Source organism: Heterodontus francisci, chromosome 36 (genome assembly GCF_036365525.1).
Source record: "Heterodontus francisci isolate sHetFra1 chromosome 36, sHetFra1.hap1, whole genome shotgun sequence".
Classification (NCBI taxonomy): Eukaryota; Metazoa; Chordata; class Chondrichthyes; order Heterodontiformes; family Heterodontidae; genus Heterodontus; species Heterodontus francisci.
The window spans coordinates 33,752,556-33,772,818 of NC_090406.1; the positions used below are offsets into that span (position 1 = coordinate 33,752,556).

Below are 20,263 nucleotides of genomic sequence, written 5' to 3' on the forward strand. Positions count from 1 at the left end.
ACTCCCCCACACTAACACATTGGGTAAAATACCCCCCTCACCCACACTAACACACCGGGTAAAATAACCCCCCTCCCCCACACTAACCCACTGGGGAAAATACCCCCCTCCCCCACACTAACACACTGAGTAAAATAACCCCCTCCCCACACTAACACACTGGGTAAAATACCCCCTCTACCCCACAGTAACACACTGAGTAAAATACCCCCCTCCCCCACACTAACACACCGGGTTAAAAAAAAAACCCTCCCCCTTACTAACTCACCGGCTTAAAAAAAAGCCATCCCCCACACGAACACACAGAGTTTTAAAAAAACCCTCCCCGACACCAACACTCCGAGTAAAATAACCCCCCTCCCCCACACTAGCACATCGGGCAAAAGACCCCCCTGCCCCATACTAACACACTGACTAAAATACCCCCCTCCCGCACACTAACTCATCAGGTAAAATACCCCCCTCCCCCACACTAACACATCGGGTAAAATACCACTCCTCCCCCACACTAACACACTGAGTAAAATACCCCTTTGCCCCACCCTAACACACTGGTTAAATACCCCCCTCACCCACACTAACACACTGGGTAAAATATCCCCCCTCCCCCACACTAACAGACTGAGGAAAATACCCCCCTCCCCCACATTAACTCACCGGGTAAAATACCCCACTCCCCCACACTAACGCACTGGGTAAAATACCCCTCCTCCCCCACACTAACTCACCAGGTAAAATACCCCCTCCCCCACACTAACACCCCTGGTAAAATACATCCCCTCTCCCCCACACTAACGCACCGAGTAAAATATCACCCCTCCCCCACACTAACACACCGGGTAAAATAATCGCCTGCCCCACACAAACACACCGGGTAAAATACATCCCCTCCCCCACACTAATACACCGGGTAAAATACATCCCCTCCCCCACACTAACACACCGGGTAAAATACCCCCCTCCCCCACACTAATACACCGGGTAAAATACCCCCCTCCCCCACACTAACACACCGGGTAAAATAGCCCCCTCCCCCACACTAACACACCGGATACAATACACCCCCCTCCCGCACACTAAGACACCGAGTAAAATACCCCCCCTCACCCACACTAACACACTGAGTAAAATAGCCACCCTCCCCCACACTAACACCGAGTAAAAAAAAACCCCTCCCCCACACTAACACCGAGTAAAAAAAAAACCCTCCCCCACACTAACACACCGGGCAAAATAGCCCCCTCCCACAAACTAACACACCGGGTAAAATATCCCCCTCCCCCACACAAACACACCGGATAAAATAACCCCCTCCCCCACACTAACACACAGGATAAAATATCCCCCTCCCCCACACAAACACACAGGATAAAATACTCCCACTCCCCCACACTAACACACCGGATAAAATAACCCCCTCCCCCACACTAACACACCGGGTAAAATAACCCCCCCCCCTCCCCCACACTAAAACACCGGGTTAAATACACCTCCTCCCCACACTAACACACTGAGTAAAATAGCCACCCTCCCCCACACTAACACCGAGTAAAAAAAAAACCCTCACCCACACTAACACACTGAGTAAAATACCCACCCTCCCCCACACTAACACACCGGGTAAAATAGCCCCCTCCCCCACACTAACACACCGGATACAATACACCCCCTCCCGCACACTAAGACACCGAGTAAAATACCCACCCTCCCCCACACTAACACACCGGGCAAAATATCCCCCTCCCCCACACAAACACACAGGATAAAATACTCCCACTCCCCCACACTAATACACCGGATAAAATAACCCCCTCCCCCACACTAACACATCGGGTAAAATACCCCCCTCCCCCACACGAACACACCGAGTAAAATACCCCCCCTCCCCCACACTAACACACTGAGTAAAATACCCCCCCACACCCACACTAACACATCGGGTAATGTCACCCCGCTCACCCACACTAACACACCGGGTAAAATACCCCCCCTCACCCACACTAACACACCGGGTAAAATAACCCCCCCTCCCCCACACTAACACACCGGGTTAAATACACCCCCTCCCCCACACTAACACACTGAGTAAAATACCCCCTCCCCCACATAACACACCGGGTAAAATAGACCCCGCTCACCCACAGTAACACACTGAGTAAAATAACCCCCCCCCCCCTCCCCCACACTAACACACCGGGTTAAATATCCCCTCCCCCACACTAACACACGGAGTAAAATACCCCCTCCCCCACATAACACACCGGGTAAAATAGACCCCGCTCACCCACAGTAACAGACTGAGTAAAATACCCCCCTCCCCCACACTAACACACCGGGTAAAATAACCGCCTCCCCCACACTAACACACCGGGTAATATACATCCCCTCCCCCACACTAACACACCGGGTAAAATAACCGCCTCCCCCACACTAACACACCGGGTAAAATACCCCCCTCCCCCACACTAACACACCGGGTAAAATACATCCCCTCACCCACACTAACACACCGAGTAAAATACCCCCCCTCCCCACACTAACACACCGGGTACAATACCCCCCCTCCCCACACTAACACACCGAGTAAAATACCCCCCCTCCCCGACACTAACACACTGGGTAACAAACCTCTCCCCCACACTAACACACTGAGTAAAATAGCCCCCCTCCCCACACTAACACACCGGGTACAATACCCCCCCTCCCCACACTAACACACCGAGTAAAATACCCCCCCTCCCCCACACTAACACACTGAGTAAAATAGCCCCCCTCCCCACATTAACACACCGAGTAAAAACCCCCCCTCCCCCACACTAACACACCGGGTAAAATAGCCCATCTCCCACACACTAACACACCGGGTACAATACACACCCTCACCCACACTAACACACCGAGTAAAATACCCCCCCTCCCCCACACTAACACACCGGGTAAAATAGCCCCCCTCCCACACACTAACACACCGGATACAATACACCCCCTCCCCCACACTAAGACACCAAGTAAAATACCCCCCCTCCCCCACACTAACACACTGGGTAACAAACCTCTCCCCCACACTAACACACTGAGTAAAATACCCACCCTCCCCCACACTAACACACCGGGCAAAATAGCCCCCTCCCACAAACTAACACACCGGGTAAAATATCCCCCTCCCCCACACAAACACACAGGATAAAATACTCCCCCTCCCCCACACTAATACACCGGATAAAATAACCCCCTCCCCCACACTAACACATCGGTTAAAATACCCCCTCCCCACACTAACACACTGAGTAAAATACCCCCCCTCACCCACACTAACACACCGGGTAAAATACCCCCTCCCCCACACAAACACACCGGGTTAAATACACCCCCTCCCCCACACTAAGTCACTGGGTAAAATACCCCCCTCAACCACACTAACACACCGGGTATAATACCCCCCTCCCCCACACTAACACACCGGGTAAAATACCCCCTCCCCCACACAAACACACCGGGTTAAATACACCCCCTCCCCCACACTAAGTCACTGGGTAAAATACCCCCCTCAACCACACTAACACACCGGGTATAATACCCCCCTCCCCCACACTAACACACCGGGTAAAATACCCCCCTCCCCCACACTAACACACCGGGTAAAATACATCCACTCCCCCACACTAACACACCGACAAAATACCCCCCTCCCCCACACTAACACACCGGGTAAAATACATCCCCTCACCCACACTAACACACCGAGCAAAATACCCCCCTCCCCCACACTAACACACCGAGTAAAATACCCCCCCCCTTCCCCCACACTAACACACTGGGTAACAAACCTCTCCCCAACACTAACACACCGGGTAAAATACATCTCCTCCCCCACACTAACACACTGGGCAAAATAGCCCCCTCCCACAAACTAACACACCGGGTAAAATACCCCCCTCCCCCACACTAACACACCGGGTAAAATACATCCCCTCCCCCACACTAATACACCGGATAAAATAACCCCCTCCCCCACACTAACACACCGAGTAAAATACCCCCTCCCCCACACTAACACACCGAGTAAAATACCCCCTCCCCCACACTAACACACCGAGTAAAATACCCCCTCCCCCACACTAACACATCGGGTAAAATACCCCCCTCCCCCACACGAACACTGGGTAAAATACATCCCCTCCCCCACACTAACACACCGGGTTAAATACACCCCCTCCCCCACACTAACACACTGAGTAAAATACCCCCTCCCCCACATAACACACCGGGTAAAATACCCCCCTCCCTCACACTAACACACCGAGTAAAATACCTCCCTCCCCCACACTAACACACTGAGTAAAATACCCCCTCCCCCACATAACACACCGGGTAAAATACACCCCCTCCCCCACACTAAGACACCGAGTAAAACACCCCCCCCCTCCCCCACACTAACACACTGGGTAACAAACCTCTCCCCCACACTAACACACTGAGTAAAATAGCCCCCCTCCCCCACACTAACACACCGGGTTCAATACACCCCCTCCCCCACACTAAGACACTGAGTAAAACACCCCCCCTCCCCCACACTAACACACTGGGTAACAAACCTCTCCCCCACACTAACACCGAGTAAAAAAAAAACCCTCCCCCACACTAACACGCCGGGCAAAATAGCCCCCTCCCACAAACTAACACACCGGGTAAAATATCCCCCTCCCCCACACAAACACACAGGATAAAATACTCCCCCTCCCCCACACTAACACACCGGGTAAAATACATCCCCTCACCCACACTAACACACCGAGTAAAATACCCCCTCTCCCCCACACTAGTACACTGAGTAAAATACCCCCCCTCCCCCACACTAGTACACTGAGTAAAATACCCCCTCCCCCACACTAACACACCGGGTAAAATACCCCCCCTCCCCCACACTAGTACACTGAGTAAAACACCCCCCCTCCCCCACACTAACACACTGGGTAACAAACCTCTCCCCCACACTAACACCGAGTAAAAAAAAAACCCTCCCCCACACTAACACGCCGGGCAAAATAGCCCCCTCCCACAAACTAACACACCGGGTAAAATATCCCCCTCCCCCACACAAACACACAGGATAAAATACTCCCCCTCCCCCACACTAACACACCGGGTAAAATACATCCCCTCACCCACACTAACACACCGAGTAAAATACCCCCTCTCCCCCACACTAGTACACTGAGTAAAATACCCCCCCTCCCCCACACTAGTACACTGAGTAAAATACCCCCTCCCCCACACTAACACACCGGGTAAAATACCCCCCCTCCCCCACACTAACACACCGGGTAAAATACCCCCTCCCCTCCCCCACATAACACACCGGGTAAAATAGCCCCCGCTCACCCACACTAACAGACTGAGTAAAATACCCCCCTCCCCCACACTAACACACCGGGTAAAATAACCGCCTCCCCCACACTAACACACCGGGTAATATACATCCCCTCCCCCACACTAAGTCACTGGGTAAAATACCCCCCTCAACCACACTAACACACCGGGTAAAAAACCCCCCTCCCCAACACTAACACACCGGGTAAAATACCCCCCTCCCCCACACTAATACACCGGGTAAAATACATCCACTCCCCCACACTAACACACCGAGCAAAATACCCCCCTCCCCCACACTAACACGCCGGGTAAAATACATCCCCTCACCCACACTAACACACCGAGTAAAATACCCCCCCTCCCCCACACTAACACACCGAGTAAAATACCCCCCCCCCTCCCCCACACTAACACACTGGGTAACAAACCTCTCCCCAACAATAACACACCGGGTAAAATACATCCCCTCCCCCACACTAACACACCGGGCAAAATAGCCCCCTCCCACAAACTAACACACCGGGTAAAATACCCCCCTCCCCCACACTAACACACAGGGTAAAATACATCCCCACCCCCACACTAATACACCGGGTAAAATAACCCCCTCCCCCACACTAACACACCGAGTAAAATACCCCCTCCCCCACACTAACACATCGGGTAAAATACCCCCCTCCCCCACACTAATACACCGGGTAAAATACATCCCCTCCCCCACACTAATACACCGGATAAAATAACCCCCTCCCCCACACTAACACACCGAGTAAAATACCCCCTCCCCCACACTAACACATCGGGTAAAATACATCCCCTCCCCCACACTAATACACCGGATAAAATAACCCCCTCCCCCACACTAACATACCGAGTAAAATACATCCCCTCCCCCACACTAATACACCGGATAAAATAACCCCCTCCCCCACACTAATACACCGGATAAAATAACCCCCTCCCCCACACTAACACACCGAGTAAAATACATCCCCTCCCCCACACTAATACACCGGATAAAATAACCCCCTCCCCCACACTAACACACCGGGTACAATACCCCCCCTCCCCACACTAACACACCGAGTAAAATACCCCCCCCTCCCCCACACTAACACACCGGGTACAATACCCCCCCTCCCCACACTAACACACCGAGTAAAATACCCCCCCTCCCCACACTAACACACCGAGTAAAATACCCCCCCCTCCCCAACAATAACACACCGGGTAAAATACATCCCCTCCCCCACACTAACACACCGGGCAAAATAGCCCCTCCCACAAACTAACACACCGGGTAAAATACCCCCCTCCCCCACACTAACACACCGGGTAAAATACCCCCTCCCCCACACGAACACCGGGTAAAATACATCCTCTCCCCCACACTAATACACCGGATAAAATAATCCCCTCCCCCACACTAACACACCGAGTAAAATACCCCCTCCCCCACACTAACACATCGGGTAAAATACATCCCCTCCCCCACACTAATACACCGGATAAAATAATCCCCTCCCCCACACTAACACACCGAGTAAAATACCCCCTCCCCCACACTAACACATCGGGTAAAATACCCCCTCCCCCACACGAACACCGGGTTAAATACACCCCCTCCCCCACACGAACACACCGAGTAAAATACCCCCCTCCCCCACACTAACACACCGGGTACAATACACCCCCTCCCCCACACTAACACACTGAGTAAAATACCCCCTCCCCCACATAACACACCGGGTAAAATACACCCCCTCCCCCACACTAAGACACCGAGTAAAACACCCCCCCTCCCCCACACTAACACACTGGGTAACAAACCTCTCCCCCACACTAACACACCGAGTAAAATAGCCCCCCTCCCCCACACTAACACACCGGGTACAATACACCCCCTCTCCCACACTAAGACACTGAGTAAAACACCCCCCCTCCCCCACACTAACACACTGGGTAACAAACCTCTCCCCCACACTAACACCGAGTAAAAAAAAAACCCTCCCCCACACTAACACACCGGGCAAAATAGCCCCCTCCCACAAACTAACACACCGGGTAAAATATCCCCCTCCCCCACACAAACACACAGGATAAAATACTCCCCCTCACCCACACTAACACACCGAGTAAAATACCCCCCCTCCCCCACACTAACACACCGGGTAAAATACATCCCCTCCCCCACACTAACACACCGGGTAAAATACATCCCCTCACCCACACTAACACACCGAGTAAAATACCCCCTCTCCCCCACACTAACACACCGAGTAAAATACCCCCCCCTTCCCCCACACTAACACACCGAGTAAAATACCCCCCCCTTCCCCCACACTAACACACTGGGTAACAAACCTCTCCCCAACACTAACACACCGGGTAAAATACATCTCCTCCCCCACACTAACACACTGGGCAAAATAGCCCCCTCCCACAAACTAACACACCGGGTAAAATACCCCCCTCCCCCACACTAACACACCGGGTAAAATACATCCCCTCCCCCACACTAACACACCGAGTAAAATACCCCCTCCCCCACACTAACACACCGAGTAAAATACCACCTCCCCCACACTAACACACCGAGTAAAATACCCCCTCCCCCACACTAACACATCGGGTAAAAAACCCCCCTCCCCCACACGAACACCGGGTAAAATACATCCCCTCCCCCACACTAACACACCGGGTTAAATACACCCCCTCCCCCACACTAACACACTGAGTAAAATACCCCCTCCCCCACATAACACACCGGGTAAAATACCCCCCTCCCTCACACTAACACACCGAGTAAAATACCCCCCTCCCCCACACTAACACACCGAGTAAAATACCCCCTCCCCCACACTAACACACCGGGTACAATACACCCCCTCCCCCACACTAACACACTGAGTAAAATACCCCCTCCCCCACATAACACACCGGGTAAAATACACCCCCTCCCCCACACTAAGACACTGAGTAAAACACCCCCCCTCCCCCACACTAACACACTGGGTAACAAACCTCTCCCCCACACTAACACCGAGTAAAAAAGCCCCCCTCCCCCACACTAACACACCGGGCAAAATAGCCCCCTCCCACAAACTAACACACCGGGTAAAATATCCCCTTCCCCCACACAAACACGCAGGATAAAATACTCCCCCTCCCCCACACTAACACACCGGGTAAAATACATCCCCTCACCCACACTAACACACCGAGTAAAATACCCCCTCTCCCCCACACTAGTACACTGAGTAAAATACCCCCCCTCCCCCACACTAGTACACTGAGTAAAATACCCCCCTCCCCCACACTAACACACCGGGTAAAATACCCCCCTCCCCCACACTAACACACCGGGTAAAATACCCCCCCTCCCCCACACTAACACACCGGGTAAAATACCCCCTCCCCTCCCCCACATAACACACCGGGTAAAATAGCCCCCGCTCACCCACACTAACAGACTGAGTAAAATACCCCCCTCCCCCACACTAACACACCGGGTAAAATAACCGCCTCCCCCACACTAACACACCGGGTAATATACATCCCCTCCCCCACACTAAGTCACTGGGTAAAATACCCCCCTCAACCACACTAACACACCGGGTAAAATACCCCCCTCCCCAACACTAACACACCGGGTAAAATACCCCCCTCCCCCACACTAACACACCGGGTACAATACCCCCCCTCCCCACACTAACACACCGAGTAAAATACCCCCCCCCCCTCCCCCACACTAATACACCGGGTAAAATACATCCACTCCCCCACACTAACACACCGAGCAAAATACCCCCCTCCCCCACACTAACACGCCGGGTAAAATACATCCCCTCACTCACACTAACACACCGAGTAAAATACCCCCCCTCCCCCACACTAACACACCGGGTACAATACCCCCCCTCCCCACACTAACACACCGAGTAAAATACCCCCCCCCCTCCCCCACACTAACACACTGGGTAACAAACCTCTCCCCAACAATAACACACCGGGTAAAATACATCCCCTCCCCCACACTAACACACCGGGCAAAATAGCCCCCTCCCACAAACTAACACACCGGGTAAAATACCCCCCTCCCCCACACTAACACACAGGGTAAAATACATCCCCACCCCCACACTAATACACCGGATAAAATAACCCCCTCCCCCACACTAACACACCGAGTAAAATACATCCCCTCCCCCACACTAATACACCGGATAAAATAACCCCCTCCCCCACACTAACACACCGAGTAAAATACCCCCTCCCCCACACTAACACATCGGGTAAAATACCCCCCTCCCCCACACGAACACTGGGTAAAATACATCCCCACCCCCACACTAATACACCGGATAAAATAACCCCCTCCCCCACACTAACACACCGAGTAAAATACATCCCCTCCCCCACACTAATACACCGGATAAAATAACCCCCTCCCCCACACTAACACACCGGGTAAAATACATCCCCTCCCCCACACTAATACACCGGATAAAATAACCCCCTCCCCCACACTAACACACCGAGTAAAATACCCCCTCCCCCACACTAACACATCGGGTAAAATACATCCCCTCCCCCACACTAATACACCGGATAAAATAACCCCCTCCCCCACACTAACATACCGAGTAAAATACATCCCCTCCCCCACACTAATACACCGGATAAAATAACCCCCTCCCCCACACTAATACACCGGATAAAATAACCCCCTCCCCCACACTAACACACCGAGTAAAATACATCCCCTCCCCCACACTAATACACCGGATAAAATAACCCCCTCCCCCACACTAACACACCGGGTAAAATACCCCCCCCTCCCCCACACTAACACACTGGGTAACAAACCTCTCCCCAACAATAACACACCGGGTAAAATACATCCCCTCCCCCACACTAACACACCGGGCAAAATAGCCCCCTCCCACAAACTAACACACCGGGTAAAATACCCCCCTCCCCCACACTAACACACCGGGTAAAATACATCCCCTCCCCCACACTAATACACCGGATAAAATAATCCCCTCCCCCACACTAACACACCGAGTAAAATACCCCCTCCCCCACACTAACACATCGGGTAAAATACCCCCTCCCCCACACTAACACACCGAGTAAAATACCCCCTCCCCCACACTAACACATCGGGTAAAATACCCCCTCCCCCACACGAACACCGGGTAAAATACATCCTCTCCCCCACACTAACACACCGGGTTAAATACACCCCCTCCGCCACACTAACACATCGGGTAAAATACCCCCTCCCCCACACTAACACATCGGGTAAAATACCCCCTCCCCCACACGAACACACCGAGTAAAATACCCCCCTCCCCCACACTAACACACCGGGTACAATACACCCCCTCCCCCACACTAACACACTGAGTAAAATACCCCCTCCCCCACATAACACACCGGGTAAAATACACCCCCTCCCCCACACTAACACACTGGGTAACAAACCTCTCCCCCACACTAACACACTGAGTAAAATAGCCCCCCTCCCCCACACTAACACACCGGGTACAATACACCCCCTCTCCCACACTAAGACACTGAGTAAAACACCCCCCCTCCCCCACACTAACACACTGGGTAACAAACCTCTCCCCCACACTAACACCGAGTAAAAAAAAAACCCTCCCCCACACTAACACACCGGGCAAAATAGCCCCCTCCCACAAACTAACACACCGGGTAAAATATCCCCCTCCCCCACACAAACACACAGGATAAAATACTCCCCCTCCCCCACACTAACACACCGGGTAAAATACATCCCCTCACCCACACTAACACACCGAGTAAAATACCCCCTCTCCCCCACACTAGTACACTGAGTAAAATACCCCCCCTCCCCCACACTAACACACCGGGTAAAATACCCCCCCTCCCCCACACTAACACACCGGGTAAAATACCCCCCCTCCCCCACACTAACACACCGGGTAAAATACCCCCTCCCCTCCCCCACATAACACACCGGGTAAAATAGCCCCCGCTCACCCACACTAACAGACTGAGTAAAATACCCCCCTCCCCCACACTAACACACCGGGTAAAATACCCCCCTCCCCAACACTAACACACCGGGTAAAATACCCCCCTCCCCCACACTAATACACCGGGTAAAATACATCCACTCCCCCACACTAACACACCGAGCAAAATACCCCCCTCCCCCACACTAACACGCCGGGTAAAATACATCCCCTCACCCACACTAACACACCGAGTAAAATACCCCCCCTCCCCCACACTAACACACCGGGTACAATACCCCCCCTCCCCACACTAACACACCGAGTAAAATACCCCCCCCCCTCCCCCACACTAACACACTGGGTAACAAACCTCTCCCCAACAATAACACACCGGGTAAAATACATCCCCTCCCCCACACTAACACACCGGGCAAAATAGCCCCCTCCCACAAACTAACACACCGGGTAAAATACCCCCCTCCCCCACACTAACACACAGGGTAAAATACATCCCCTCCCCCACACTAATACACCGGATAAAATAACCCCCTCCCCCACACTAACACACCGAGTAAAATACATCCCCTCCCCCACACTAATACACCGGATAAAATAACCCCCTCCCCCACACTAACACACCGAGTAAAATACCCCCTCCCCCACACTAACACATCGGGTAAAATACCCCCCTCCCCCACACTAATACACCGGATAAAATAACCCCCTCCCCCACACTAACACACCGAGTAAAATACCCCCTCCCCCACACTAACACATCGGGTAAAATACCCCCTCCCCCACACGAACACCGGGTAAAATACATCCTCTCCCCCACACTAACACACCGGGTTAAATACACCCCCTCCCCCACACGAACACACTGAGTAAAATACCCCCTCCCCCACATAACACACCGGGTAAAATACCCCCCTCCCCCACACTAACACACCGGGTAAAATACCCCCCTCCCCCACACTAACACACCGGGTATAATTCCCCCCCTCCCCCACACTAACACATGGGGTTAAATACCCCCCCCCTCCCCCACACTAACACATGGGGTTAAATACCCCCCCCCTCCCCCACACTAACTCACCAGGTAAAATACCCCCCCTCCCGCACACTTACACACCGGGTAAAAGACCCCCCCTCCCCCACACTAACACACGGGGTAAAGTACCCCCCCTCCCCCACACTAACACATGGGGTAAAGTACCCCCCCTCCCCCACACTAGCACACGAGGTAAAGTACCCCCCCCCCACACTAACACACGGGGTAAAATACTCCCCCTCCCCCACACCAACACACCAGTTAAAACAGGTGCCTTTCATCCACAGTTAAAGTTCATTTATGCTTTCTCTGTGCAATGCACGACGGTGCATTAAAAGCTGCTAAAATCCGTATAAGCTGAACCTCTTGGGATGTGCGTTAAGATATAAAATTAAACTGATAACATCTCACGCTTAAAATGAGTCTCTCAGCAACCAGAATGAGCCGCTCTATGTTATCGACTGCTGTCTATCCTCTGCTCCAAACTTTCCAGATTAAGTCGAACGGGCGAATAACAAGTAGCTGGGTTTCCTATTTGGACACAGATCGGTCTTGAAAATATTCTTTGAAAAGAGCACCTTCCAAACCCGCAACTTCTAGCATTTAAGCGAACAAGGGCAGCAGACACATGGCAACACCTGCAAGTTCCCCTCCAAGTTACACACCATCCTGACTTGGACTGGGTCAAAATCCTGGAATTCCCTTCCTGACAGCACTGTGGATCTACCAACACCACACAAACTTGCACCTTCTCAAGGGCAATTCGGGATGGGCAATAAATGTTGGCCTTGCCAGTGACACTCACATCGCACAAATGAATAAAAAAGAGGAAATCCAACAAATTAAAAATGCATTTTCCTTATACACAAATTAATTTGCTGCTTTCTGTCAGGATTGCTATTCCAAATTAAATTCCCTTTCCCAGCTGTCGACAGTTAACTCTCGCCCCATATTACAACTCAACCGATCTGTGGAGGCAGGTGGAATTTTTTAAAATTAAAGAAAAAATAATAATTCAAAGTCATCAACTAGTTTGAATTATTTGCTCTGAATGTGTTATATTGTGTTCTATTTTTGTATGATGTTACTGTATTTAAAATCCTTTCAGCAATAATAGTTACATTATTGTGAGTACAAAGTCGGGTTTGCAATTAATTTGAAGGTGAAATTAATAAGAGATTAAGTATATAATTAAGTATTTAGTTCTAACAGGCCGCTTTCTGTTGGGATTGGCCTCAGTTCCAGGGCTGGTAATATGTTGGAATTGTGACAGTGTGTGGGAGAGTGAGACTCCATAAAGGAAGTTAAGTAATTGTGAAGTTTTTGAAGGCTGATAGAATATGACGAACGCTGTAAATGTATTGGAGTTTTTGTATAAAATAGGTCAGACGAAGGGACGCGGTCTCTTTAAAACAATTGTACCGGAGACAATGAGAGCTGCCGGGGTCTGTGGAGAGACTCCTTCTAATCCCCTCATTACTGGGGACGGATAGAAGGCGGGCATGCTGTGAGTCTGTATCTTTTTTTTTCTTTCAGAGAGGATTGCAGGTTCCGAACTTCAGTTTCTCTCCGCTCTGCAAATTCACATGACAATAATCTCAGGTTTTAAGAGCCGAAACAAGGGGGTTTCCCAGTTAAAGCAACCGAATCGAAAACATAAATAACCCCAGCAAACAGCACATCTGATCAATGGACGGAATCTGCATATGTGTAGGTTAATGAATGTTAATTCAAATCTATATATAAACAGACTGCATTGATGTGACTTTGTCTCCTGTGTGGAACTCGATTCACTATTTAAATACATTGCAAATAGGTTAATATCAAACAAATGTTCTGTCCAGGTTAATTGATAAAAACTCACATCTCTATTTAATACAATCTGAAACAATTGGATTCTTCAATTACAGTTACGCTTAAGGAAAATGAGCATCGCTGTTGTTAATAGGTTTGCACTCTCATTTAGCTCATGCAGATGTGTTCAAATCGAACTGTATTTTCATGGCGTTTAACATTTTGAACATAGAATGATTACAGTACAGAAGGAAGCCATTTGGCCCTAGGTGCCTATGCTGGCTTTCTGCAAGAGCAATTCATTTAGTCCCACTCCACTCCCCTGCTTTTTCCCTGTCGCCTTGCTAGGTTTTTCCCTTCGGATAATTATCCAGTTCTCTTTTGAATGCCTGGATTGAATCTGTCTCCACCACACTCTCAGGCTGTGCATTCCAGATCCTAACCACTTGCTGCGTAAAAAGGTTTTTCCTCATGACGCTGTTGCTTCTTTTGCCAATCACCTTAAGTCAATTACCTAGTGTAGCAAAGGGGTTTCAACCTGAGGTGAGGGGATGGGGCTGTTCTGTAGTTTCAAGGAACAGGGAAAGAACACGTTCGGGTTAGAGTAGGTAGATTTTGACTTTGTGTGATTGTGCACAGTGGGTGATAGCCAATGGGCAGCTCGTTTTACATTAATAGCTAGTTGGTTCACTATAGCCCATTTAACACTGTCCACTATCACTCAAAGTTAACCTGATCTTTTTGTGAGAAGTTTTGATCTCAACAAAGTGTCGATGTAGAAAGGAGGAAGAGCGTACTGGACAGGGATTTTGGAGCTTAGCAACGGAAAGGAAGGGAAATTGTAGGGAACCCTTGACTGTGGTAGCATTGATAAAATAAAGATTGTGACAGAGGCAGAGGTCAAGGTCAGAGGTGAGAGGGTTCAATAAGCAGATGACACTCTCTTAATGAAGTTCAACTCGAACAGTTTCCAAATCATTAACATGACAAGTAACAACATGTCAGGGATGTTGAAAGGATTGTACTTATTAAGAGAGCACAACTCTGAAACAATAGCCACACAAAGCAAAGCAAATCACATATTACAAATACAGTAGATCGGGCAGAAGTGTTTAATAATTCAGCTTAATTTTGGTCTCTCTTTCTCCAAATGCTGGCTGGTGCTGAGGTACCAGCCACACTGACATGTCACCTAAGTGCCTCATTCTTCATCAGGGAGCCTGCACTTTGGGTGCCACCAGCTATTTGGCCATAAGGGCATCACAGCTTAGCCTGTTTCTATCCCAGTCTGATGTTTATTCTTACACTGGATCAAGACCTAGGGGTGAATTTCTTTGGGGACTGGGTGGGACGGAGGTTTCCCGTTCATCCACTATAACTTTGCACATACCCCAGAACAAAAAAACAACAAAATCACCGGGATTCTGCAGCTTTTCCATTGATGTTAAAGTGGACAAGGGTTTTGCTCCTGGAGCTAATTTGTCCCAATTCCTAGCCCTGGGGATGCTGAGGCCAATTGTTGCCCCTCCCGCTGCCCACTACTAATCCTGGGTAGACTGGAAATCAAACCTGGGGCCTGATGACCTGTTTGGTTCAGTGCCTCACTCCTGGCTTTGTCCACTTACTCGTTAGTTGGGCAAATAATTTGCTGTCACCAGGTCTGCTTAGAAACTGGCAATTTTCACCGTCACCGAGAGTTCTGCTGCAAAATTGCTCAGAATGTTGCACTGTTCAGGGATCAGTAATGACGTTTGTGGCATGTTGTAAATCACAACCCTAAGTTTTCAGTTTAGAAGGAGGCCATCTCCATCTCTGGGGATAGGCTGTCTACCAAAATTCATTGTAAGCCCACCAACTCCCACAGCTACCTCGACTACACTTCTTAACACCCTGCCTCCTGTAAGGATTCCATTCCATTCTCCCAGTTTCTCCGTCTCCGATGCATCGGCTCTGATGATGCTACATTCCACAATAGTGCTTCTGATATGTCTTCCTTTTTCCTCAACTGAGGATTCCCCCCCCCACCCCCGCCCACCCACTGTGGTTGACAGGGCCCGCAACTGTGTCCGGCCCATTTCCCACACCTATACCCTCACCCCTTCCCCTCCCTCCCAGAACTGCGACAGGGTTCCCCTTGTCCTCACTTTCCAACCCACCAGCCTCCAGATCCAAAGGATCATCCTCCGCTATTTCCACCACATCCAGTGTGATGCCACTACTAAATGCATCTTTCCCTTCCCTGTCAGCATTCCAAAGGGATTGTTCCCTCCGCGACACCGTGGTCACTCCTCCATTACCCCCACCACCTCGTCCACTTTCCACGGCACCTTCCCCTGCAATCGCAAGAGGTGAAATACCTGCCCATTTACCTCCTCTCTCCTCACTATCCAAGGCCCCAAACACTCCTTTCAGGTGAAGCAGCGATTTATTTGTACTTCTTTCAATTTAGTAAACTATATTCGCTGCTCACAATGTGGTCTCCTTCACGCTGGGGAGACCAAATGCAGATTGGGTGGCTGCTTTGCGAAACACCTCCGCTCAGTTCGAAAGAATGACCCTGAGCTTCCAATTGCTGGCTATTTCAACAACCCCCACCCCCCGTTCTCATGCTCACATCTCTGTCCTGGGATTGCTGCAGTGTTCGAGTGAACATCAATGCCAGCTCGAGGAACAGAACCTCATTTACCGATTAGGCATGCTATAGATTGCTGGACTGAACATTGAATTCAATAATTTCAGAGCATGACGGCCCCCCTTTTTATTTTTACTTTTAGTTATTTTTTAAATTTTTTATGTATTTATTTTATTTTAGTTTGTTTAGTTTGTTTCTACTGTGCCTACCCACTGTTTTTTTTCATGTTTGTGCTTGGGGCCAGGCTGTTCATTTATTTGTCAATTAACACCCTCTCTGCACTAACACTTTGTCTTTCAGCACACCATTAACATACCGTTTGCCTTTGCTCCATGACGTTCTGATCAGTTATTCTCAGTGACCTTGTCCGATCAACACCTTCTCTTTGGTTATCTCTTGCCCCATCCCCACTTTATTTGTTTAAAATCTTCTACATTTCTAATATTTGTCAGTTCTGAAGAAGAGTCACTGACCTGAAATGTTAACTCTGCTTCTCTCTCCACAAATGCTGCCAGACCTGCTGAGTATTTCCAGCATTTCTTGTTTTTATTTCAGATTTCCAGCAGCTGCCGTATTTTGCTTTTATATTAGAAGGAGGCCATTTGGCCCATCACGCTGTTTTGAAGGAACTATCCAATTGGAGCCACTCCCTGCACTTTTTTCCTGTTCAAGTATATATCCCTTGCAAAGTCATTATTGAATGTGCTTCTATCATCCTCAGGCTGTACATTCCAGATCATTTAATTTAATATTTTAATCATTGAAATATATATTTGACAGATGGAGATAACCCAGAGGCAACAGAAGAACAATGACCTCAAAGACCCCGGGCTAAGGAAGGGAGATTTCCTTCCTCTTTATCACTATCAACAGACCCTGCTGGAGGGCTGAAATGTGCATGTTTGGACACTGGATGAAAACTGCGATATTCTCTGATCGAATAGTCGCCAAACATTCAGTGTCTCGGCTTACGCATGAAGAATAGGTCACTTGAGGGAGGCACTGGCACAGGTGGATCTGTATTCGAGCACAAATCAGCGTCCTCAGGAGAGGGAAGGAGAAAATTGGGTAGAAGAGGGAAGATTTGGACTTCCCGGTTGAATCTGGTGTACAGAGAATACGATGTCTTACTACTGATAATCAATGCTGGTAAACCCAAGTTGTTTCCATTGAAATGTTGCAGCAATGACACAGCACAGCCCATGAATGATATCTAACCTCCTTAACTCAAGCATTCACTTAATAAATTAGTATAATTGCATTTTAGTTTTCAGCGGGGCGAGTGGCAAATTGATTTGTCCCTGCAGAGGGGATTTAATAGTTTCATCACTTTACTATATTAATACAATACCGCTTTGCTAGTTTCTTAATTACACTAATTGAAGGCAAATTGGTTAAGAAGGAACAACGTACATGTCAATCCGCTTACTTTTATCAGATGACAACATAAGCTGCAGTGATCCTATTAACTGTAAAATCTGCTAACACTTAAAGGAGCTGCGTCAGCTCACTATAGCCACGTGAATACTCTCAGGACTTAATGTTTTTTGGTTCACTTCAAGTCCGATTGAGAGATGCAGAATAAAATGAAGAACTACTGCAATTTCCTACCCTCCTCTCCTGAGGGTGTTGACTTGTGCAGGGGTGTCAGCCTTTTCCAGGTATCTTCCCAATTGGCCATTCTTCATGTGAGAGTGCTGCCAAGTTATTCGACAGGGAGAGGCATCACAGCCACAACTCTACCCCCTCCTCAAAATTGGTCTTAGAGTCAGTCATTACGGTGCAGAAGGAGGCCATTCGACCCATCAACTCCAGAAGAGCTCTCTGTAAAGTTCATTTGATATACAAACTTGTAGTCACTTTCCAACATGCTCAGGAGCCCTGAGCTGAGTCTTCCTCCCCTAGCCTAGGGATGCCAAGGCCGGTTAGAGTTCGCCATACTGTAGCCTTCAGCTGAGTTCAGCTCACTTAGCAGACCCTGGGCTTATTTAGCAGATCCTGGGGATAATTCACTGATTCATTGATGCTCAGGATTCAATTTATAAATGTTCTTTTGTTTGTGGTTGAGAAACAATTAAATGAAAATTGCAAATGTTATAAAATCAATTGAAATTGTGAACATTGAGGAATGATTAATTTTGATACTGCCCCTCCTTAGTTTAGTTTAGAGATACAGCACTGAAACAGGCCCTTCGGTCCACCGAGTCTGTGCCGACCATCAACCACCCATTTATACTTCTTTGGCCTCCTTATCTCGAGAGACAATGGGTAAGAGCCTGGAGGTGGTCAGTGGTTTGTGGAGCAGCACCTGGAGTGGCTATAAAAGCCAATTCTAGAGTGACAGGCTCTTCCACAGGTACTGCATTCCATTTACTAATGCTACACTAATCCCATATTCCTACCACATCCCCATCTGTCCCTATATTTCCCTACCACCTACCTACACGAGGGGCAATTGCTAATGGCCAATTTACCTATCAACCTGCAAGTCTTTGGCATGTGGGAGGAAACCGGAGCACCCGGCGAAAATCCACGTGGTCACAGGGAGAACTTGCAAACGCCACACAGGCAGTACCCAGAATTGAACCCGGGTCACTGGAGCTGTGAGGCTGCGGTGCTAACCACTTAAAAGAATTGTTCTACATTTCCCTTGTTAACCTCAGTTTGTAGTCTGCTGCTTACAATACCTGCCCGGAAGCTGGGGTATTGCTGATGGTTATGGGAGCAGCACCATTTTCTTCAGGGGCTGTTGGCAATCAAAAAGGAGAGCAACTGAATTAATTGGATTTTGATTTTAACTGTAATGTAAAAGCATTCCATCTGATCTCCTCATGCCTGCGTCCATCTCTCCCCATTGTAACCTTTCATATCTTGTTAATGGCCAGTGTTCCTCTGAATATTCCTCCCCTGGGTTCATATTAGCTCCAAATACTCCATCCCACATGTGCTCCCTCCCCTTATATCTTCAACATGTTATAATCCTGACTCATTGTACCATTTCCTATTCTAACTCATTCTTTCCTAAATCCACCCGTTCCCTCTCTCTGAACTCGTTCCCTCCCTCTGAACCCATTCACTCTCTTGCCTATAATGACTTTAACGTAGGAAAATGTCCCAAGGTGCTTCACAGGTGCGTAAGCAAAACCAGAAGAGATATTAGGAGGGGCAATCATGAAGTTGGTCCATTTTAAGGAAGGTCTTAAAGGTAGCAAGGGAGTGAGAGGGGTTTAGGGAGGAAATTCCAGAGTGTGGGCTGAAATTGGATGAAAGCATGGCCACTGTTTGTGGGTGAAGAAAGGGGGGAAATTGGCAGGACTAGGTACTAAATATCTCTGATACAAGACGTTCAGGAAAGATAGGGAAGGAAAGAAAGGAGGAGTATTGATTAAGGAGAACATT

At 49.4% G+C, this 20,263-nt stretch overlaps 1 protein-coding gene across 1 annotated transcript in view; it reads right to left on the minus strand.

Annotated features, from left to right (window-relative positions):
* Window positions 1-19,781, minus strand: part of rx1 (retinal homeobox gene 1) — a 126,614-nt gene extending 106,833 nt beyond the window's left edge. The window contains exons 1-4 of the mRNA XM_068015901.1: window positions 19,700-19,781; window positions 19,552-19,610; window positions 18,644-18,770; window positions 17,837-17,967 (exon numbers count right to left, since the gene is read on the minus strand). Of these exons, the coding sequence (XP_067872002.1) occupies window positions 17,837-17,967; window positions 18,644-18,770; window positions 19,552-19,610; window positions 19,700-19,781 (399 nt within the window). The remainder of the gene's footprint in view (window positions 1-17,836; window positions 17,968-18,643; window positions 18,771-19,551; window positions 19,611-19,699) is intronic.
* Between the last annotated feature and the right edge of the window lie 482 nt (window positions 19,782-20,263).